The sequence below is a fragment of the Leptidea sinapis genome, chromosome 15, assembly GCF_905404315.1.
Source record: "Leptidea sinapis chromosome 15, ilLepSina1.1, whole genome shotgun sequence".
Taxonomy (NCBI): domain Eukaryota; kingdom Metazoa; phylum Arthropoda; class Insecta; order Lepidoptera; family Pieridae; genus Leptidea; species Leptidea sinapis.
This window is the reverse complement of record NC_066279.1, coordinates 6387967-6413285: the sequence shown is the minus strand read 5'-3', so window position 1 is coordinate 6413285 and position 25319 is coordinate 6387967. Positions and strand designations below refer to the sequence as shown.

At 34.0% G+C, this 25319-nt stretch overlaps 1 protein-coding gene across 1 annotated transcript in view; it reads right to left on the bottom strand.

Moving 5' to 3' along the window:
* LOC126968225 (elongation of very long chain fatty acids protein AAEL008004) overlaps positions 1-25319 on the bottom strand; it is a 59577-nt gene that overhangs the window by 12436 nt on the left and 21822 nt on the right. The window contains exons 2-6 of the mRNA XM_050813098.1: positions 14762-14907; positions 10680-10787; positions 7612-7692; positions 3668-3724; positions 1508-1613 (exon numbers count right to left, since the gene is read on the bottom strand). Coding sequence (XP_050669055.1) covers positions 1508-1613; positions 3668-3724; positions 7612-7692; positions 10680-10787; positions 14762-14902 — 493 coding nt within the window. The 5' untranslated portion in view covers positions 14903-14907. The remainder of the gene's footprint in view (positions 1-1507; positions 1614-3667; positions 3725-7611; positions 7693-10679; positions 10788-14761; positions 14908-25319) is intronic.

Sequence of the window (25319 nt, the reverse complement as noted above, 5' to 3'; positions counted from 1 at the left end):
TAGGTCACCTTCGATGAAGGCTTCAGAGGGAACCTGCCCAAAGCCAACCCCAGGCGGTGTTTAGTGGGTAGGCACGTAAGTTTTACGTGAGTCCCACATAACCAACGCAGACTTGGGCGGCGTTGGTATGCATGAGCATTCACCACCTCCCTCCCGTCGTTATCCCGGAGGAGTTTGGGCAAAAAAAATATCTGGTTGGACTATCCCACGCCCACTCCATAGGGAGTGCCGCTTGCGTCTCTCTCTTCACAAGAGAAGGTCGCCTTCGACGAAGGGCTTAGCGGGAATTGCCCAAAGCCAACCTCAGGTGGTGTTTAGTAGGCAGGCACTTAGGTTTTACGTGTGTCCCACATACAGACTTAGGGTGCGTTGGGATGCATGAGCATTCACCACCTCTTTCCCATCGTTATCCTTGAGGGTAGGCCTTTCCCTTTGTCTGGACACAAAAAAAAAAGCTTTAATGGAAGTCGCACTAAAAGTTTTACTTCAATTATTGTCGACAACACTCAACAGTTAACAAGTTAACAATATCAAGGCTGCTGAGGTTCATGTAATGTGTAAGATTAATAAATTGCACAAGATGCATTAAAACAAAAGCAAAGTGACGCAGGTTCAATAGCTTGAAAAGTTGGTCGCCTTGAGATCTCTGTATTTTTATGCGAATATAGCGACGTTAAGATTATTCCGAGCGGCGTAAATAAGTTTTAGTAGCGTTATCATTATAAAGGCTTTATGCATGAGAAAAATGGCGCGCTGGTATTAAAAATCTGTTGTATTAGACAAGTATGAGGTAGTTATACTGAATTTGTATAATTCTTAGATAATTTCTACGTTTAGACCACCGATGAAAATAGGCCACGTTTATTATTTTGATGTATGTGACTAGTTTTTTTTTAATGAAAATAAGGGACGAGACGAGCAAGACGACCTTATGGTAATTGATACGCCCTGTCCAATACAATGCAGTGCCGCTCAGGATTCTTGAAAAACCCCAAAAATTCTGAGCGGCACTACAATTGCGCTCGTCACCTTGAGACATAAGATGTTAAGTCTCATTTGCCCAGTAATTTCACTAGGTACGGCGCCTTTCAGACCGAAACACGGTAATGCTTACACATTACTGCTTCACGGCAGAAAAAGGCCGTAATCTAGCTGGCATCCCGTGCAAAGGAGCCTCGCACTGGTAAAGCTACATCTTACACTCGCGATTTGTATGGCACTTAGCGTTAGTGTGCGTGCATTGCTCAAAATAGAGCGTAACTTCAACCTCAATTTTTTCTACGCTTTCACTGCTGTCATAGTCAATCTAAGCCTATAAATTATTGTAGCTTCTTCATTATGCATATGCTTTTCTGTCATGAGAAACGTCACAGCTGTCCTAACAAATGACTGAAAAAAAAATACAGACTAGAAACTTATCGTAACATAAAATGAATTATTTCACTTTATTGATTGACTGTAGCAAACTTGTAAAAGTATCTTTTAAAATTTTAATAATAATGATTACCTGGTGTGAATTTGACTCCGAACCACACTGACATGGGCATTATACCGTGGTGAATAACGTGAAGCTTCGACACGTGATCAAACTTCTTTCTCAAAACAAAGAAGAACTGAAAGAAGAAGAGATAGAGAAAAACTTAGAAATATTATACAACAATCAAATCATTATATTAAATACAGAAATTAAATACATTTCTTTTAAACAAAAATATACGATCTGACTAACGGCCGTTTTCAATAACCTATCTATACTTAGTTTAACTTACTAGAGGTAAGACAAATCTATCCTTTTACGCTTACTAACATTTCAATAACCTATCGACATAAAGCATTGGAATTTTTGTTCTATGAAAATAAATGACGAGACGAGCAGGACGTTCAGCTGATGGTAATTGATACGCCCTACCCATTACAATGCAGTGCCGCTCTTGTAAAACCCAAGAAGTCCGAGCGGCACAATTATTGCGCTCGTCACCTTGAGTCATAAGATGTTAAGTCTCATTTGCCTAGTAATTTCACTAGCTACGGCGCCCTTCAGACCGAAACACAGTAATGTTTACACATAACTGCTTCACGGCAGAAATAGGCGCCGTTGTGGTACCCATAATCTAGCCGGCTTCCTGTGCAAAGGAGCCTCCCACAATTATAACTATATTGGACAAATCTATCCTTTTACGCATACTTACATTTTAATAACCTATCGACATAAAGCATTGGACTATAGTTATAGTTATTTGTATATTGGACATAACTATGGATAAGGTGATATCAATGTATCCGTAACTAGAGATACGTTATTGAAAACGGCCGCTATACAAGTTTTTTTTTGTATTTAGCATGGCCACAATACAAGTAATAGAACAGTAGTATAACTCAGCGGTCTGCTTGTAATTTATACCTACGAAAATTTATTGAAGTAGGCGTTACATTGCGGAAATCCTATGGATACGGTGATATCAATGTATCCGTAACTAGAGATATGTTATTGAAAACGGCCGCTATACAAGTTTTTTTTTTGTATTTAGCATGGCCACAATACAAGTAATAGAACAGTAGTATAACTCAGCGGTCTGCTTGTAATTTATACCTACGAAAATCTATTGAAGTAGGCGTTACATTGCGGAAATCCATAATTATTCAAATGATTTGAGTTTTATTTAGTGTTAATTCCGCCAATATTTGTCTCTAAACAATTCGACACGTGTTTCGCCTCTACACGAGGCATCCTCAGGACATTTTGACTCAAAATTCTCGTGCCAAATTTTGGCGACTCAACACGTTCTGAATCGGCGGAACTAACACTAAAGAAAACTCAAATCATTTGAATATTTATACCTACGTCTGGCTAGAGCACTAGGGTTGGTACATACAAAAGGAATGACGACGCGGACACCGCGGTGCAGCTAATTTAACTCGGACAGCGACTAGTGTCGGCGGCGTACGGCGTGGCACTCAATAGTATTGTCTTCCCAAGATTGCTTAGCGGCCGTGTAAATCGTGTGTATGTGTGAGTGCGTCGATTCGGGCACTCTAGTATGAAGTTAAAGTACTGTTCTACTTGTGTATTGTGGCATGGAAAAGCATGTATTAAAACATATAATACAGTAAAAACTATTTATTCGCGGGGTATATGTTCCGAAAATATGTCGCGAATACAGAATCCGTGTATATGGAATTACGTTCCTAGGTGACAAAATAACAAACAGCTTTAAATTGAAATTATCCACCATATTGAATTATTATCTTTGGAAATGGCTTAAAGAATTTTATAATTTTTTCTTGCTTGGCAGTTTTTAAAAGCTCCTTCAATTGGTTGTAATAAGGTTTATTTATTTTTTTATTCGTCCATTAGACGACGCATTTGCAAAGGTTGTTGAGTTGGATACCTATTGGAATGCTTTTTATTATAATGTATTAAGTATATCCGCGAATACAGAAATCTTTAGCCGCGAATATAGGAATTGGTTTGCATTAAAAAAAAACTCGAATGATGGAAGCGCGAATAAGAGGCTTTTACTGTACTTATCTTATATTTAATGTTTTTTTAGTATGAAATCAATATTTTCACACAAATTTTAACTACGAACGAAGACCGTTTAATAGTCAAAAGAAGAGAAAGATCATAATAATATAATTTAATATATAATAATAACCCTATTCTTACCGTATCGAAGAATTCCGTAAACTTGGAAAAGTAGTACCACCAGCATCCGCGAACAGTCTGAATTAAATAAACATGAAATTTAACAAGCCATAATATACCAACGGTAAGACTATCAATACACCAAAAGATTTTCATAACTAGTGCAGAAACTTATTACTAAAAAACGAGCAATATTGTGAAACATTCCTCAATTCTTCAATCCAGAATGCCTTCGCAAATAATCATAATCTCTTGAGAAAGATTATGTAGAACTCATGTATCGAAATTTATTAGTAGTTAAATTAAATTTATTGGTAATATATATATGTATATATAGGGCACATAGTTCGATGGACAGATGGCCGGTGGGGTAGTAAAGACCTCGAATGGCGACCACGTACCGGAAGACACAGTATTGAAAAGCCCCCTCAAAAAGTAATCCGACGACCTGGGCAAGATCGCCGGGAAACGTTGGATGAGGGCAGCGCAGGACCGATCGTCGTGGACGCCTTTGTCCAGCAGTGGATGTCTTCCGGCTGATTATGATGATAGCTATTTACATACGTTAGAAGTTACACTTGTGTATTGTTACAAGAAAATACTATTACTAGGTTGTTTTTTATGTTATTATTTAGATTTTATTTATGTTTGCCTTGCTACAATAAAGCCACATACTTTATTATTTTATGGTGGGTGTAGCAACGATTATGTTCAGGCATTTTTTCCATTACAAGTAAAGCTTACAAAATATTATTTGTATTGAAAATTAGTATGAGACTATGTACACTAGTTTCGTCAGCGATCAATACCATCGTGTGCCATACACGGAGTGTCAACGACAATCATGCTATAAATATCACAACTACTTGTACGTTTTAGTGGGCTTTGTAGTCCGTGTCATGTTTCTTTCCGTGCCTGATACATCAAGGCGAAGATTAAGCAGAAAACACGCAAACATGGTGTTTTAGGACAAGTTTTTTGGTGAAAGTATAGCATTTCGAGCTATGAACACTACTTAATCCTGTTACACATATCCTTAAGTCTTATTTGTAGATTGCTAATGCTTGCTGTTAGTTATAGTTAACACTGAAGACACACTTTTCTTTGAAGCTAAACAAGTTTTTTGGCATGGCGTGACGCATTTTTTGGTACTTCTCTCAGAAAAGTTATTCTTATAGCTTGTAATTTTTTGTGAAGGTACATTTATTCAGATTATTAGTGAATAACGAGGATTGTAAGCATATACACTGTTTTCCACCCAAGAATTTTGAAAATATTGGCTTGTTACATAGATGGCGGACCGGCAGCCGTGAACTCATATCGCTCAAGGTCACTGGCATTTAGTGTCGCCTTAATAGCACGGTGATGGTGTTGTGCCATTATATCAGTTCACAGAAGCTCATTTACCTTCAGTACTTTAAACCTTCCTTACTAATTCGGCAATTAGGCAATGCCTACCATAAAAATAACGTAAATATATACGCACCACGATAGTCGTAAATGTAATTTGAGATCAAAAATGTAAACAAAGAAATGTCATTGTCAATAATGCAATTCAGAGATTATCAACATTTTTCTAGGTAGTTTTATTATGAACTTATTTTGATTAATAATACATAAAACATAAATAATATTTATAATAATATATTATATTCTAATATATAAAATTCTCGTGTCATGGTGTTAAACATTGAATTCCTCCGAAACGGCTTGACCGATTCTCATGAAGTTTTGAGTGCATATTGGGTAGGTCTGAGAATCGGACAACATCTTTTTTTCATCCCCCTAAATGTTAAGGGTGGTCCACACGATTTTTTTTAAATGTTTTTGACATTTTATTTTAAATTTATTTGATTATGAGTCAGCATCTAAAAATACATACAACTTCAAATTTTCACCCATCTACGATCAACAGTTACTTTTGTATCGCGATTTTAATATCGGCAATACAACGTTTGCTGGGTCAGCTAGAATATATATATAAAATATTTACAAATGTCTTAATTTGATAATGGTCACCAAACATAAGATTACAATATTTATATTCGCTCTCTGATTCGGGGTCTGATAAGCTTTTTGTCGACAAATCGGAATTGGTTAATTTTACAATTAATTTTATTTTCCGCAGCCAACTTGTCCCCAGCAAAATTTTTTGATGATTAAATTTTTCTCTTGTTACGATTTCTAGTGACTGAGCTTTTATCATATTTTCTTTACAATTCATATTTTTGGATATGAGCTATTTAATAATTTGCGCTTTCGTTGCATTGCTTGATTTTTGTTAGGCCTTAAAACAAATACCGAATTGGTTTTTAGCTATGGCAGTGTGACCTCTTACCACTTTGCATAAAGAGCGAATTTTCAGTGTTTTTAACTTAAACTTATGAACCTGGCTCAGCAACCATGATTCGATATGCTATGACAATTGACAACAACGAAATGAAACAAAATTGATAAACAAAATAAAGAAAACTTAACAACAAACAATAACTTAACAGCTAGAACGGGAAATCAAGAAAAGCACATTCAGTCACGATGATCGTCAGAAACCGAATGAACAAAACAATATGTATGACCAGTCATACCTGTCACTACGACCAAGATTTTTGTATCATCATTTACGTATTTCTTTTGTAGACGAGCCAAATGTTTAGAGCTTCTGACTTATTGCCAGTGTCAAAGCAAAGCTTGCACAATAAATTTACATTTTAATTTTTGGATGTATTTTATGCTATATTACAAAGAGAAAACGTTGTGCAATATTTAATTATATGTATAACTACACTTATAAGTGTAAAATTATAATTTTAAAATGATATTTTAAACAAATAAAATTTGAAAAACAAAATTTTATGAACGATGCGGGATTCTAACCCACGACCTCCGGCGTTCCGTGCCGGTTCTGTAACCAACTGAGCTAACCGTTCGAGTACCGCCTCGTTATAAAATTCTGTTTGCTTTGTTCAACTCTCAGGTTGTGGCTTCATCTACAGGATCTACTTTACAGTTGATAACCTGCTCAACCCCAATATTTACATATTAGGAAATTGACTTGAGATGTCGCTCACGTTTTTTGAAGTGATAACCCTCCCTTCTAGGATTGATACATGATATTTTAGTATATTTCAACACGCACAATGAAAAATGTTATTATTTGTTGTTGGCAACACCATTGTTTACATTTTTGATCTTGAATTATATTTCCGAATCTACACAGTGATTGAAGTATGGGTCTTTACCGCTAGGTGGCAGTAAAAAGGAAAATATGTGTATCATAGTGAATTTTAATAAAATACTTCATAAATTAAAATACTACGCCTAGCTATTAAGATAAACGAGGAAAGCGGTTTAATATTCAAAATACAAAGGTTCTAACTCCACACGTGGTTGACTGTTTAGGACTTGTCAATCAGAATCGGTTATAGTAACAATAGATTCGCGTGCCTTTTCGATCTTGTTAGTAATTCGTCTATAGGCTTATATATTGTAAGTACATACTTTGAGCAACAACTAACAAGTTACCGATTTGGTGTGCCACGTTGGGATTTATGTATTTCTATTGTCAATTGTGTATGTGCATGTGCGTTACACATTTTATTTAAAACAATGTGTATAGATTTATGTCCGCACGCATGAAGTTATTCTTCTTTGGCGTAATAAAACAAAAATCCTAAAAAAATATCCCTCTAGCTACTTTACGTTAGAATAACAATATTGTAATAAAGAAGCAATTTAAAAATAAGTGGTACAGTTGAGAAGCTAACGTCAGGGTGTCGAATTTGCGTGACGATGTGCGCGCGCATCTTAAAAATTCATTCTGATAACTTTTACGTAAAGCACCAAAAGTGTAACTTCAAATAATAGGATGTTAAATCCAATGTAACATGTATGAGAAGTTTCTCGTAAATATTCCTATTAAATTCATTTTTTTTAAATTGCATTATGTTACTAATAATAGTAGTTACCCGCATGGCATGAGGAGAGTTGGAGTAGTCGACGGGTTGGCATCGGAAGCTGTGTGATGTGAACCATCCACTGACAATGCTCTGTGGAATACATCTGCATTAAAATATTTACAAATTTGCTTTTTAGCGTAAGGTGACGTGTAAGTAATTTCAGCCTGGGTAACGGCCGTTCCCAATATACTATCTACAGATATTTATATAAATTACTACCTTCTACTGTCAGTAATTAGCTGTCAATAATCTTAGCTGTCCCAATATACCCGATAAGTCATTCTTATAGCCTTATATTGGGACGCGTGAATTGCAATTTCCATAGAAAATTCTATCGCTGGTAAGCTATACGTCGTCCCATTGTCAGACAGCGTGTACCGATGAGTTACCGTCGATAAGGTTATTGGAATAGAAAACTCAACGATAGTTACAATTTTTTATCTCAAGTAAGCCACAACCGGAGATAGACTGAATATTGGGAATGGCCGTAAGTGATTTTAGCCTATGATATCTTGCGATACCTGATGATTCACGCGACAGTGCTACCATTTTAGAGCTTAGGGACACCACGGTGACGCAACCAGTCATCAGCTACCAACAAAATGTATACAGCTCCACATGGAGTTAGTCACCTGCGTGTTGGTTTGGTTGCGCAACTAAATTCGTGGCGGAAGAGCTGGGACGCGTCATGACTCTGGTGGTTTTTTAATTTTTTTTTTATAAAATAAGGGACGAGACGAGCAGGACATTCAGCTGATGGTAATTGATACGACCTGCCCATTATAATGCAATGTCGCTCAGGATTATTGAGACAAAAGATGTTAAGTCTCAGTTGCCCAGTAATTTCACTACCTACGACGCCCTTCAGATCGAAACACAATAATGCTTACAGATTACTGCTTCAAGGCAGAAATCGGCGCCGTTGTGGTGCCCATTATCTATCCGGCATTGTGCGCAAAGGAGCCTCCCACTGGTGTCTAGTTTGGTAGCTTACGGTCGCCAAGGTGGCGTGACTGGTTGCGCCACCGTGGTGTCCCAGTGAAACATAGCCCTTAAGGTACATATAATTCTTTAACAATGCCTGTGGTAATGTCGTAGAAAAGGCGTCTCTGTGCAACGCCAGACGATTGCAATATTAGCTGAGTTCTGTTTGAGTAGCTGCGTGCTTTATGCTGTTATACGTTTGGAACTGACGCTAGGGGGGTCCCAGACCAACGACGGGAACAATCCCCATATGTGTAACGATATTTGAGTGCGTGAAATATTGCCTCATTCTTTGAGGTGACTACAGGATTCGCAAACACTGGACGTACATTGTACCTCTAAGTATTAAGTATTACCTCCTTTACATCTGCCTACAATGAGTAATGCTAACACGGTTCCACTAAAGCGGGAGAGCTTTTAATGGGTAAAAATGAATGCCAATCAAAATTAGCCGTGCTGCTCGAATTGAAACGGTTTTCAGGAAACTTTCCAGGTCGATACGTCATGGGTACCATCATAAAAAGCGCGTTAAAGTACTTTAAAGGCCGGCAACGCTCCTGTGATTTCATTGCTGTTGCAAGAGAATGGGGGCGGCGTAGTCCTCGTTTGTCCTCCTCATCCATAAAAGAAAGAGTGGCTGGCTAGTGGCTGGTGTCTTTATGAAAATATTCCTCCCCTTATCGAACAAAAAAAAATTGATAAAATCTGGTACTGATATAATAAACGTGATTTATCTGTGCATACTATTTTGAATTTGCGTTAAAGATAATAAAGTAAAACAGCTAAATTAAAAAAAATATATGATTGCAGAATAATATTTTATCATACATGAATAATTGTAAGCACTGACCTGTCAAGTATTGGTAATTAGAAGTGGCAAGAAAAATTAACTAATGAATAATGATGACATTAATATATTTCATTCAGTAATTATATTTCTATCTACTAAAAGATATTTAACTCTTTTTCTAAGAAGATATTACGGAGATAATAATATAAACTTGATCAAAGCGTATCCTTACATTAGACAGCTGTGTTTTCCAGATTACCACTCACTTACCGATTGGTTTTTTATGGAAAATGAGGACAAACGAGCGTACGGATCACCTGGTGTTAAGTGATCACCGCCGCCCACATTATCTTGCTATACCAGAGGAATTCGCTTTTTTTGTAGGTTCCCATGCCGTAACGTCCCGGAAACACCGCACAAGGAAGCTCATTCCACAGCTTTGTAGTAAGTGGAAGAAAGTTCCTTGGAACCGCACTGTGAAGGACCGCCACAAATCCAGATGGTGATGATGACTAATTTGTGGCGTGTCATGCGAAGGTGGAATTCGGGGGCAGGAATCAGGTGAAACAGCTCTTCAGAACACTCTACGTGACAAATGCGGTAGAAGACACACAATGAAGCGACGTTTCTACGCAACGCCAAGTGATCCAGCCGTTTTATAAGTAATTTACTGTACTTCAATTTAACATAAATTATGAAGCAAGCTTGGCGTGTCTTTCATAAGGGCAAGATAATTAATAAAGTATGAACAATTTGTTGTTTCAAAGTGATAACCCTCACTTCTGGGATTAAATTTATCACAAGAAAAAATTAACACAAATAAAATTTGAAAACAAAATTTTATGAACGATGCGGGACTCGAACCGGCGACCTCTCGCGTTCCGTGCGAACGCTTTTACCAACTGAGCCAACCGTTCGAGTGGCGTATCGTTGATGAAATCTTGTACGCTTTGTTCAACTCTCAGATTGTGGCTTCATTTACAGGATCTACTTTACAGTTGACAACCTACTCAACCCCAATATTTGCAGATTAGAAAACAAGTTCGGCCATGACAAGAGACCACGATGGACTAACCTTTAAGGTGAAGGACCTTACCAATCATCAATTATGATGGATAGGACCAAGAACTAGTCACGTGATTTGCAGCATACATGATATCAATAGGTTAATTAAAAAAGTATTTAAATTAAAAATACTAGTAGAAAAATAATTAAAATACATTTAAATAAATAAATGAAATATGTCAGACACATTCACTTATTATCCAAAATATTGTATTATTTTGCAATCAGAAATGCTTACCTCATAGAACAGCCACGCGCTAAATATAACTTGGAAGAGGTTGTACCATATTAGGACTTTCTGTAGATCGTAGGGCTTTCTGTTCTTCATAAACCCAGGCCCTAGTACCTGTAAACAATAAATTGTTAGTAACATAGGTCTTTCTCTTTCTAAAGTATAACAATATTCTTAATAGCACCACATAATGGCAGCAAAAAATATTTGTTTATTTTTTATAAAACACGTTAGAGTTTGACGTTTAAAAGAAAATTTTTTATCGACGGTTTTAACTGTTTGTTTAAAATTATATAATTTGATAAATTTGAAGTTTAATGCATACAAAGAGATTGTAAAGGGAAATCGAACAATAAACATTTATTTTATTTTTTATTTATTTATTTATTACATATAACACTATCTAGGAAATTATATTACTGATGCGAGTACCAATAATAGATGTACACAACATTCACAGTTGCTGCTGTAACTATTATTAATTATTACATACTTATTATTACTAACTATTAACTAATTACCAATATAATTTAAAATAAAATTTAATAACAATTTAAAGTTGATTATAGACTTTAAGTTACATAAGTTTAATTATTACATATAAAAGGAAAAAAGATATTTTTTTATTTATTTAATTTATAAAACACGTTATTTAATACTTTCCAAAGGGGTACCGAATAGCTATTTACAAATATTTTGATGGTTATATAAAATAAAATACAAGCGTTCTTGCAAATGATATTTTGAAAAGTCATCTTAAACATAATATTTTTTAATAAAAAGTATTCTGTTATTATTCACTGCTCAAGAACTCCAGTCACTCATGTCAAAGACGCATCATTTTCTCAATATTACATATTATAGCAGTACAATACATATACAATAATGAACCGATATTAGCATACAAATTAATCTAAACTTGTTTTGTTGAATCATATTCTTATATTATTATTTAAAGCCATTCCGGATTCCACTCGTATCAAGTTACAAAAAAAAATAATTTATTTATAGCAACAAGTCACGCATTGACTGCATGATCAACGTAATGATAAGCATAATCTGCCCATAACAGACTCAGATTATACTATCACTACGGGTATGATTCCCGCCCCGGAAAATGCAGAGTTTTCGATGTACCGGCGCATTAGTGATTTGCTGAACCAATTGGCGGTAAGCGGAGTGGTGCGGAGGGGGACATGCGGCGCATGTCAATTGGCCAAGACATTGTTGGCGCTTCAAAAGTACAGTCGTGTACAGAAACTTAACAAATGTTGATGAAAACATACGGTTGTTATGTTGAACAATTTTGTCCGCGATTGTACACATGCGCAAACAAATCTCAACCCATTCAGTGCTTTTTTATGCCTCGCGAAATATATGTGAGCGTTAGTAGTATATTATACCACATCCAGTTTATTTTTAGTTTATCGTTGTAGTGCTGTGACTGTGAATTACTCCGTCCGATATTGAACTATTATTTAAAAAACAAATATAGACTATATAAGAGCTGAGCTTAAAAGATAAGGATAACTTTTATGTAACCCACACCCCATACCGTATGCCTCTTGCCTATTTGCCCCCTCTTGTATAAAAACTTGTAAAGTGTCTCCCACTTTTTAACCGACTTCAAAAAAGGAGGAGGTTCTCAATTCATCGGTATTTTTTTTAATTCAATATATACCTATAGCTTGTTATTTGAAATTTTAGGTCATAAGTTATTTTGAAAACAATAAAAATTAATTGCCGTACAGAACATTACAAAAATAAAAATACATAATTAAGCGATGATAAGGCAAAAGGAGAAGGCTCAGCTTTACCTGACATGGAATCATGGAATCATGGGTTCATGTTTCCATGCAGTGATGTTCACCAGCCATGTCCTCCTCCTTAAGAAGTAAGGTGTTGAAAGGTGTAGATGTATTTATTTTGGCTCATATATATCAACACTTGGTACTTATAAAAAGAAGATTCTTTTAATTTCTTCTTATATCTCTTGTGTGTCGATATTTCTCATGATTTTGGTGAGTGTCGTTAGAATATAAGGCCAAAATTATGAAAATATTTTAAAATGGGAGAAATTTAGATATCTAAAAATGGTTAATACTATCTTTGATCAGCTCAATTCTGGTGCATTATAATATGCTTACTGAAAACACTTAGAGAAAAATAGTAGACATTTTTAGAATATCTAAAGTAGATTTGTTATGTGTTCTTATTATTAGAATAGATATTTAAATAATTCTCCTATTTAAGTAATAGGATTATTAACTCTTAAAATTAGGCATTATTATACAGTGTGTAGTAATTATATAAAAAAACACCTCTTACAAAGATTCTGTAGCTAGAACCTAAACTCTAGAACAATTATTATGAATTGTTAATTTTTTTCTCAGGAACTTTTCTATTCTACTTTTTCTACTTACAAACAGTATTTTAAAGTCATCGAAGCCTATCCTTAAACTACATTCTAGTTCTACATTCTTAGGATGTGTAGGGTCGTTTGATGGTAAATCCGACCCAGCCTACAGCCGCAATGATGTGACGACCTTACTCGTAGAGATCATTAAAATACTTGAGAATGATTTTCCATTCAATCAAAGCGTCATGAATGATTCTATTATTTTAACATTCATTTGATGTACTTGATTCTCATACTTTGAAAACAAACAGGACATGATACGAGCGAATTAGAAAATATAACATTTCTTAATAGGAATATCCTAATAAGAAATGTTATATTTTCTGATTCATTGTAAAAATGTGCCGTATTATTTTTTATTTTATCCGTGATTGTATTTTGTATTTGAGCTCGAGTCAACTATTCCATTAATCTATTTGAATAAAGATCTGACTGAGTTTGAGTCAATGTACAAATAACTACGCAATGGTCTAATGAGCTACAACTCATTTGTGCCTTTACTAAGAGTTTGTCGCACTTGTCCAATATAGTAATATAAAGCAATTGAAATAGTCAATATTGATACAACTTAAACTATGTACAACTTATTGCACTCAGATTCTTAAAAAACATGGAATAGATTTAACTAATAGAAAAATATTTTTACATCCTCGTTCCTTTATTTATTTCATCAATGACGACAATTATATAACGACCTGATTGATGCCTGACTTGATGCCTGTTTAGCTTTTTTTGAAGATACCCATGTCATATCATCCTGGAAAGACTGCACAAGAAAGTTTATTCCACAGTTTAGTTGTACGTGGCAGAAAGTTACTTGAAAACTGCACCGCTTCAGGTCAAACAGCTCTTCAGAATACTTCACATGGTAAATGCAGCAGAAGACACATAACAAAGCGACGTCTCTACGCAACACCAAGAGATAGAGCGATTCATAGAGCCCAGGATCCGGAGCTGATACTGAAGAGCACCAGGCCGTTACTAATGCATAAAAAATTTGTGTATACTTATGTATGCACGCAGGAAGTTATACATCTTTGGCTTAACAAAACAAATCTTTTAAATTATTTATTCGTCGGGCTATTCTACGTTTGTAGAATGAACAATATTGTAAAAATCGTAAAATAAATTATTGAGTATTAACGAATACGCCTGTACGTGTGTAATTGCCTGTCCTAATAATGGATGAATAAACCAAAAAAACTAATTAATGTCGCAAACGTCAGAAAACTTCTAAAAACTTTTATTTTTAGATGTCGTTGTGCGCGTGCAACGTAAATAGTCAAAGAAGTTTATCTTCAATAACATCAAAAAAGTACAAACGTCATTATATTTTGCTTTTATGTCAATGTAATTTTGCAGTTATAAACCTATTTAAATATGATTTAAAATATTATTTTGTTGTATTTTAGTTTGGTTTGGTCTTGTTACCAATGCTCTAAATAAATAAAACAAACAATCAATGGAATTTGTCAGTAATGTGTCAAATGTCCATAATTGATAACTATCAATCACTAAAAGACAAATTTTTATAAGCAACTCCAGCTTGTTACTTTTGTGTTACTTCAACCTTTTGTGTTACAGTGATGCGCGCGCATTTTAAAATTTCACTCTCATATTTTTTTCATAACGCGCCTTAAGAAGTATAACTTCAAAAATATGTACTTACTTTTACAATGAAGACATATGTCAGGCAGATGCACAGCGTGGGAAACGGCGATGACATCAGAAACCAGTCCTTTACTCTTTGATCACTTTTATTGTCCATTAAGTCATGGTAGCTGTCCACTATCCTGTCTATGATCTCCATTGTATCTGCAACAAGAAAAATAACATTTTGAAGTTATAGCTTCTTATGAGAGGGTAAACCGCTTTGTAACGTAACGCGTTACGGCGCCAGTCTGTCTGGCTTCCCTTTCTGTTACGAATACGGCAGCTGTCAGAGCCTACCTCCTCCTCTCTCACTCTAACCAATTGTTACTATTATAGGATTAAATAATGATACTAATGAATGTACATCCACAATATTCATGAAGTATAAAATTAATAAAATATTTTATTAATAAATAACCTTTCTTTACATAATCATACTAATATACAAAAACAAAACAACTTAGTTTAGTTTAAGTTTTAACTTCTGTTGGGCGTCCCGACACGTACGTTTTTTTTTATTTGAGATTGACATGTTTTTCTTCAAAACTGTTAAATAATAATGATAATGAGCTTATGAGAAAGCTCATGGTCGCTCAGAGGGCAATGGAGAGGAGTTTCCCTGCGAGATCGATACAGAAATGAGGAGATCCGTAGGAGAACCAAAGTAGGTAAAACAACAACAAGTACCTAAGTAGAAGAACATAGCGCAATTGATTGCGAAACTGAAGTGGCAGTGGGCAGGGCACATAGTTTGACGGACAGATAGCCGTTGGAGTAGTAAAGTCCTCGAATGGCGACCACGTACCGGAATGAAATGATTTATTTGTATGAATCGTGGTAACATAATTGTTAACAATTAATAGGTGTACAGCACAATTCGCCAATATATCGGCATACAAAAATTTGATTGTCAATATTGGAATTTTTATATTTATACGTCATTAATACACATTATATAGCTTTAATTCAATAATATAATATAAAATAAACATTAGTTTGTAGGTACCTCTCAAAAAATAACATTTAAATACTATTATTTTTGGCTAAGGAATTCCTTTAAACTATAAAAGCATTTATCTATTAGCCATTATTTTAATTTTTACTGCGTTACTGTTTTAGGCATCTCTCTAATTTTCTTTGGAAGGTGTTTAAAGACCCTAATACACACGGAAGACGCAGTGTTGGTACGCCCGTCACAAGATGGACCGACAATTTGGTCAAAATTGCCGAAATGCGTTGGATGAGGACAGCGCAGGAATGATCGTCGTGAAAATCTTTGGGGGAGCACTTTGTCCAGCAGTAGACGTCTACCGGCTGATGATGATGAAACGCGAACAACTGTAAGGTTTTGGTTTACATTATTATTGTTTGAATTGATCGTCTCATAGATTGTCATTGAATACATTGTCTCATTGACTGCACTAAATAAATAAAATAATAATAAAAAATAAAAGAAAGTGACCAAGAGGATGAGGTTTTAACACGCGCAGTTATTTACCTACAGATTAAATTATTTTTGGACTTGGTATAGGTTATATATTATTTAAAAAAAAAACTAAAGTGACTTATAATAATATTAGTATTTAGATGTTAATTGAGTGGAACCACAACACATATGGCCACTGATTAGCACTGGATAAGACGACTAAATAATTTCCGTCGGGTAATTCCCAATGTTCATATCAGGCTGCAAATTTATTAAGAGTTTTATCGGACTACAGACATAATAAATCTAATTACAGATTTTATATCGAGACTACGAAGTTATACCTGAGAATAAACCAAGAATATGCAAAATATTGAGTACATCTTCGACAACCCTGTCAATACAATGATAATTCAGCCTTGCAAAACTCTGGAAACCTTATACGTCCGAATAAACTAATCTTAAGCAAAATGTCGATTTGTAACATTTTGCATATTCTTGGCTTATTCTTAGGAATAACATTATAGGTACAAAGTTTATTTGTAATGCCGTCAGAGTAATTTGTTATACGTTTTTTCCGATCATAATGTACAGAACATAACACACGGCCCTTATTTACACGTTCGTCTATCAATGACTCTACTACTGGCCACTGTAATGTACTATTATTCAATATTTTATGAGTTTTGACACTGCCTTCATAGCTGTGCATAAAGGAGACGAAACGCCCTTGATAATATATTACTTAGTTCGTTTTAATCAGCGTAACTCTGGATCTATTAGTTAGATCTGAACTAACATTTTGTGATAAATCTATAAGGAGGGCTATCTAGCCATATACTACAACTTTTAGCTGGCCAGATGACATTTGTAAAAATAAATTGTTACTAAGCTGACTTTTTTGCGTGTCCTGAGATTTTGAAGTAATTTTTTTCTGTAGCCACTTGGGCACTTTTTAGTAGAGGAAAATCTTATGGGTTCGCGTCAACATGCACGATAAATAAAAAAAAAACAAATATATATATATATATATATAGTTATAAACTTTTTAGATGGTTAAAATCTCAGAATTATGCGACACTAAAATGCTTACAGCAGTATATCTGTAGCTTTACTGCTGACGTATTGTGCAACATTATTCCAAGTCATATCTTATAAGTGAAATAGATTTAGATTTAGTGAAAAGTTCAATGTTACTGTGCATTGTTGAAATAGTACTATTATTGAAAATTAGATTTAAAGTAAATAGAAATTAACTATTTAATTGTTTTTAAACATTATGAAATTTTAAAGTTCTAAACTATAAGTTCTAAGCTTTCACTTCTATCAGCAGTCTCTTCAACTGCCATTTTTTTTTATATAATTGTTGGCAAACGTTCAAGGGGCTCACGTGATGGGAGTTGAGTAGACAAGAGATGCGTTGCTCAAAGCTTTCAGGTCCCTAAGTCGTATCGATTCAGGAAATCTGCAGCCGGTAGTTGATTGTTTGCCATACATAAATTCTATGTGCTCTAAAAATATTACTCTCAAGAAATCTTAAGAAAATCTACACAAGCATAGGTATCTTTAATATTACTAAATAATAGACATTGAAAAATGAAAGAAAAAAAAGCAACGAAGATTACTGAATTCTGAAAAGGATATAGTGACATATATTTACTCCATTGTATTAATGGAAGCTCTTACAAATACTAAGGAAGCACTATGAAGAGCTATAAGTGAAAAGGGGAAAATAAGAGAATTCTATTTGTTTTTCTTTCGCTGTCGTTCGCACTCATTCTTAGAAGTTATACTTTTATTTTATTTTAATTTTATTCTCACTTTTGTATTTAGACAGTATTTTTATTTTATATTATCTGATTTTGATAATTTGATTTGACTATGTAGGTAATTTTATCTGGTACCGAGAAGTCACTGACAGCTGAAACACAGTTCATATAAAAATTAATTACTGTTCGTTAGTCTCGCTAAAACTCGAGAACGGCTGTACCTATTTGGCTAACTTTGGTCTTGAATTATTTATGGAAGTCGAGAGAAGGTTCAAAAGGTGAATAAATATGAAAATGTTCAAAATGAAAAAAATAAACAAACAATTATGTTTTTCCTTTGATGTGTCCCCCGTCGTTCAGAAATCAAATTGAAAGAATAGGTTAAATGAATAACTAATTAGAATCTTTGTATCTGTTTAACTTTCTCAGGAGGTAAAAAAAAAAACTTAATTTTAGCTACCTATAGTTGGTAGATTAACTACAGTTGTTAACTATGATGGCAAAACAACGTTTGCTGGGTCAGCTAGTTAATAATATAATTTAGAAACATTTTTAACTTGTAATACTATTATTAATTATTAATAAATATAATTATTATTAAAGTAAAGAACGAAGGCACGGTTTGAAGCTAGTATGCTAGAAAAGGTGATGAAACTTTTTACGCAAAACGATTGAACCGAAACTTATCAGATCAAAATCTCAAAGTTGTTAACATCTCTGAATACATGGATCATTTACACGTTTAGAGAGACGTCGAAAAAAAATATAGTTAACCTCTATTTTGAGCAATGCACGCACACTAACACAAAGAGACACAATCGAGTGTAAGACGTAGCTTGTTAGGCACACTAAACTAATAAACCTGGGCTGTTCTAGTTATCTGTATCTATCTAGGGGGGACCCTAGATAGAGACCCTATTTAGACGTGTAAATTATCTAAGTCTGAATATTAACATTCTCAAACCAAATGTTAGCGGGTAAATTTTTTCTCGTTCCTCTAGTAGGCGCGGCCCGAAATTTGGTGAATTTCACAAGACCAAGTTTATTGAATGTCAGGGTAAACCAGACCGGAGATCAGGTCATTACTTTAGAGACATTTAAAAGATTTGAATTTACATTCTCTTGAATGTATTGCAATCGTAAGGTATGTTAAATTCATTAAATGTTTTTCGAAAATTTTAAATTACATGTCTTTCATATTCCTGAATATGGATGTTTGTTTCCGAGTCATGGATGTTTAAATGTATTTATGTATGTTTATATAAATTTATGTATGTTTAAGTAAGTATATTGAATTAAATATATCATTGTCTTGTAACCCATAACATATAGCCTATGTATGCTTAACTTGGGGCAAGATAATTTGTGTAAAAAGTGTGTCAATATTATTATTATAATTATTCCTTATAGTACACTGAATATCTATTAAAGTGTATAATATTATGAACTCCAAAAAATGGCTGTACTGATTTTGACGTAATTTTCAGATAATTCTCTTGATTATGTTTTTTGCATTGGCGTAGTTTCACAAAATATCTCTTACAAAGATAAATCCGTAATCTTTTTTGTTAAAGCAGTGACGGTACTAGATGATGATAAAGATAAAGATCAAAAATATTTATTTACAACACAAAACTTGTGGTTAGGGCCATTTAAATATAAAACGCAAGTGAGAGAAGACACCACTCTTCTATAGCCATACAATGTAGGGTGAAAGTAAATACCTTAATTTTTAGGTAATAAAAAAAATTGTATGTGTGTGTGTTGTTAAAAAACTTATTCTATACATCAAAATACAGAAACACTTATTTTTTGTTATATCATTAATATTCTATTTCGTCATAATTTTCCGTATGTAACCATTTGCCGAGGTTGTCTATACTCGTAATATAATTTAGGGTAAATAAGTACACAAACGTAAATTCATGGAAGGGTACATTTAAATAACTAGGTTTGTTTGTTTGTAATTTAAAATAATAAGTTTGTAAGTTTGTAAGTAAATAATATTTATAATAACAATTGTAAAAAAATATTGAAGTCACATCGTAATTAATTTTAAGTACTGATATTATGTCATTTAGTATATCTTATTCTCTATTTATCTAATTATTTATAACATGCGACGAGTACAGTACACGGCAAAACCCGAATGGGCTTATGTTTGTACATAAATTTAAGTAAAAGTGTAAAATACTTATCTGTGTGTAAAATAAATAATTAAAAAAGTAGTTGTTTGTCACACGCCCAGATAGCCTAACAGATTTTTTATTTTATTTACATGGAAAACCAACAGCCTTACAATATCTAGATTAAATACAATCTAAAAATAAAAATCGAATTACTGGTTTCCGCTTATATAAAACGAGATCCAGAATACAATATACATACTTATGCAGTATTTAAAAATAATAAACGGAATGCTCTTAACTACCCGAACCGACACAAGATAAAACAACTATTTTTTGTTATGAATATAAAGAAATAATGTACAATAATAATATGTAATTGTAATTGTGTATAAATTACTCTGGTATAATTTGCTCAGACTGACTGTGAGAGCGCGATCGAGTTGAACCTACATTAGCTGCTACGTAGCTGAATATGACGGCTTAATCTTATTCACTTTGGTAAAAAAATATTGGTAGTTAAATATTTCTTTAATATCCATTTAAATATTAATTATAATCAGTATCCAAAATTACTATTCATATAAGTTCGCACGTTGATTGTTATTCAACTTAAGGCGACACCAAATGTCAGTGACCTTGAGCGATATCAGTTAACGGCTGCCGGCCGCCATCAATGTAACAGCGCCAAAATTTTAAAAATTCTTTGCGTGGAAAACGTAACATTTTAACAGTTGAAAACAGTTTATATGCTTACAATCCACGTTAATCATTTCTTATCTGAATAAATATACCTACATAAAAAAGTACAAGCTATAAGAATAACTTTTCTGAGAGTAGTACTAAATAAATGCGTCATGCCATGCAAAAAACTTGTACAACTTCAAAGTAAAGTGGTAGTTCAAAAAGGCTCTGGAGTGTTAACTATAACCAACTGCAAGCATTAGCAACGTACAAATAAAGCTTAAGGGTATTTGTAACATGATCAAGTAGTGTTCATAGCTCCAAATGCTATATTTTCACCACAAAACTTGTCTAAAAACACCTTGTTTGCGTGTTTTCTCTTTACTCTTCGCCTTAAGGTCACCTTTGATTAAGTACATCTTTTATAGGAGGTCTTACATCAGAGAAGGGTCGATACATGATAATGATCGTCTTGACAAATGAAATGTAGTGGCTTTTTTTAAATAATTTTGCCAAATTAATATTTGAACTAGATTATTGTCATTGTATAATAAATATCACAGTTGGTTGCTGAATCAAACTGTAAATTTTTGTGTGACCCAGAGTTTACTGTTGTGAATTAATACGACTGATTTGATGTCCTGTCATATGAATAAATAAAACATTATAAAACGGCATTTAAATTGGAAGAAGCGGTTCACTCAAATCTTCTCGTCCCAAATACCGCAGTGTCTCAAGACGAAAGTTTTCAGCCAGTGTGTGTTGCCAGTGATGAGTTACGGTACACAGACGTGGTCGTTAACTATGGGCCTGATGAGAAAGCTCATTGTCGCTCAGAGGGCAATGGAAAGAGCTGTGCCCGGAGTTTCCCTGCGAGATTCAAACAGAAATGAGGAGATCCTTAGGAGAACTAAAGTCACCGACATAGCCCAAATGATTGCGAAACTGAAGTGGCAGTGGGCAAGGCACCTAGTTCGACGGGCAGATGGCCGTTGGGGCAGTTCTCGAATGGCGACCACGTATCGGAAGACGTAGTGTTGGTAGGCCCCCGACAAGATGGACCGACGATCTGGTCAAGATCGCCGGAATACGTTGGATGAGGGGACAGAGAGAGCGCAGAACCGATTGTCGTGGAGATCTTTGGGGGAGGCCTTTGTCCAGCAGTGGACGTCTTCCAGGCTGATGATGATGAAATGGCTTAAATGAGATGATCATTTGACATAATTTATAATCAGAGGTTCTATGAAAATCGAAGAACCAACGAGCCCACAACATAGAGAGAGGTAACGTTCAATTGAAGTGTGCCGTAGTGTGAAAATAATAAATTATACAAATTAAATTTGGAACCAAAATTTATGAACGATGCGGAACTTATAACTAAAGTACAAAGCATTTATATATTATTATAAGTTCGCGAGTTTTAAGCGATATTGTCTTATTATCTGATAAACATTTTATTTTTACATCTTTTTAGTTTTTTCAAACAACATATATTTTAATTACAATAATTAATAATATTTACTCTCAAAACACTTTTTTTTCTTATCGTTCTGCTGTTATTGTTTCAAGTAGCTTTTAAATATATTATAATGGATCCAAAACCGACAAAAAGTTGAGATTTTGATTTGAATAAATTATACTTTAAGAACAACAGGTTCGTTCGAGTGTATGCTATAATTTAGAAGCTATGCCAACGTTTATAATTATATTAATAATTTTTTATTTATTGTTTTTTATTATATCTTTATAATTATGGTACTATTTAATATCGTACACACAAGTATTAAGTTAATTAAAGGTTATTTTAATATCAGATCATTGCACAGTTCAGCTCCGTTTTCTAGACGTTTCTGTTATGCATAGGTACAAGACTTGATTGATGATAAACCTTCTAGAATCTTCTAGTTTCAGATTTACTGAACACTTGGGAAAAAGTTGTGCTTTAATGAGAAATGTCAGGTATTGAATTTGCAGTCTTTTTTTTATATCTCTGCTTTTTACAAAACAATTACAATGTCTGCAGTGTAACGTAATCAAATTAACTAAATTACTCGGTGTCCTTGTCAAACATTATCAAACTTCTTTTATTGATTACTTGAATTTAAAAGGGAAGTTCTGATTCCATTTTTGTTGTATATTATTCTTGGACTTTTTTTATGGTAAAGGAGGACAAACGAGCGTACGGGTCACTTGGTGTTAAGTGATCACCGCCACCCACATTCTCTTGCAACACAAGAGGAATCACAGGAGCGTTGCCGGCCTTGAAGGAAGGTGTACGCGCCTTTTTTCAAGGTACCCATGTCGTATCGTCCCGGAAACACGGACTTTTTGAAGTTTGTACACTACGAAATATTAATATAGGTGAGGAGTTAGCTGGATGCATCAATAACTTCAATATCTTCATGATATTTAAGTCTTACTGATTCAAACTTCTATAATATTACTTAATGGTTGTTATTCTACCTAATTAAGACAGCTAAGAGCCTGCAGCTCACATCGCAACCCGCACCACTCCTGTTTTTGGAACTCATTATACAAGTGCTGCATAAAATACTATAATATAGCTATTGTATGGCGCAATAAAAAAGGCTAATTACTCTAGTCTAGTAGTCTAGCAGTACAAGTACTAATTGTATATTCTTACAATAAATTATTCATGACAATTAAAAGATTAGTAATGCAGGAAATTTACACATTCCCTTTGCTGGAAATGGAAATGTTCTACGTACAAGTAGGATCCCTCAGAAGGTGGGAACGAATACATAAAGTTATACTGGTATGTGCTCTAAGACACTATAATGGCTAAACAGAATAACAATAATATTTACGCTGAGTTAAAGTTAAGTTAGTGCTGAGGTATTACTACATAAATAAATCTATATATATATATATATATATATAAAAGAGAATGTATGTTAGTATGTTCCCTAATAACTCCTAAACTATTCGACCGATCTCAATTAAATCTTTTGTAATAGATTCGTTGAAGCTCAAGGAAGGTTTAAATATATAGTTTGTCGTGTCACGATCCCACCCACGCACTCACCCACGCATTTACCATATCTCTCGAACCATTTATTAACAGAACAACGTCTGTCGGGTCAGGTTTCAGTTTGGAAATTGACGTAAAATTATTATTGTTGATTTTATATAATATAAATTATCATCGGGTGCGGATGTATCAGATACACTTGATTTATTTACATTTAATAATTATTAAAGTTCATATTTTCTTTTTGAAGAAAAAATAAAAAAGTGTGTGTGTGTAGGTACGTATGTATGCACGCGAGAAGTTATACTTCATTGGTATAACAAAGCAAAAATCCTTAAAAAATCTGTTCCTCCTGCTATTCTACGCATGTAGAAAGAATAATATTGTAAAAATTATGCTAAGATTTAAGGCTTTGAAAATTAATTATTATGTAACGAAAACGGCTGTATGGACTTGAACCCTTTGGCTGTCCTAATAATGGACGAAGAAATAAAAAAAAAGTAACGAATGTCGCAAACGTCAGAAAATTTTAGGAACCAAGTTCACCCTGTTACTTTTGTGTTACAGTGATGCGCCATGATCTTAAAATTTCACAAATTGATGGGTGTGAGTGATATGTGAAACACATTACAACGCATTGGCGCTCAGGATACTTGAAAACCCAAAATTCTGTGGTTTGCAACTGAGACCGTAATGAAAGCGATAGTAGCCCAATAAGCTACTAGCTACAACTCCATTCAAATCTAAACAATAATGCTCGCACACCACTTATTGATTCACGAACTCCTGTGCAAAGAAACCTTTTACGAATGTAACCTCTGTGTGCTTTTACCAACACAAACTGAACGATAAACTAATCAATAACATTCATCAGCAAAAGTTTCTTACCTCAATTATCATTATATTTGTAAGTCTGTAAGCATACGGTAGCGCCTTTTCATTAATATACAACTTATATTGTTATTTCCACTGAATTTACAGGAACATACCAATCATAATATCTATTACTGACCTTTTTTCTATAAAGGTTTCGGTTAAACTGTCATTTTAGTGTAACTCAAAGAGGATGTAAGTACTAGATAATAAGCCAAGGCCAAGAAGATATATATTCACGAGCCAATAAATAATTTTAAAGTAGTTTATCTGTTCTTCTAATACTTCTTCTTCTACTCGTAGTATCTACTTACGTGTTTGTCTACACTGGAGATATTTAGAACAATTTTTTTATGCATTCTCGCGCCGCCTTCGAGCTCATGTGATAGCTAAATGCGTTATTTATTATGTACAAAATATGCCAGCGATAAAATCTATGAAATTTTGTATTATAATTTTTTATAAAATACTAGCTGCCCCGACAGACGTTGTTCTATAGATAATAAAAATAAATACTGTTTTATAGGAATTTGCCAATAATATTTCAAAACATCAAGAATTATTTCGTAAAAAATGCTCCCTGTTGTTATAATGAAATTGTTTCACAGCGGAACTGTCAAACCGTGCGTCACTAAATTCTCTCATAGAAAATATGTCCATACAAAACAAATATTGAAAATAAAAATAATTATGGGTCCCAAATC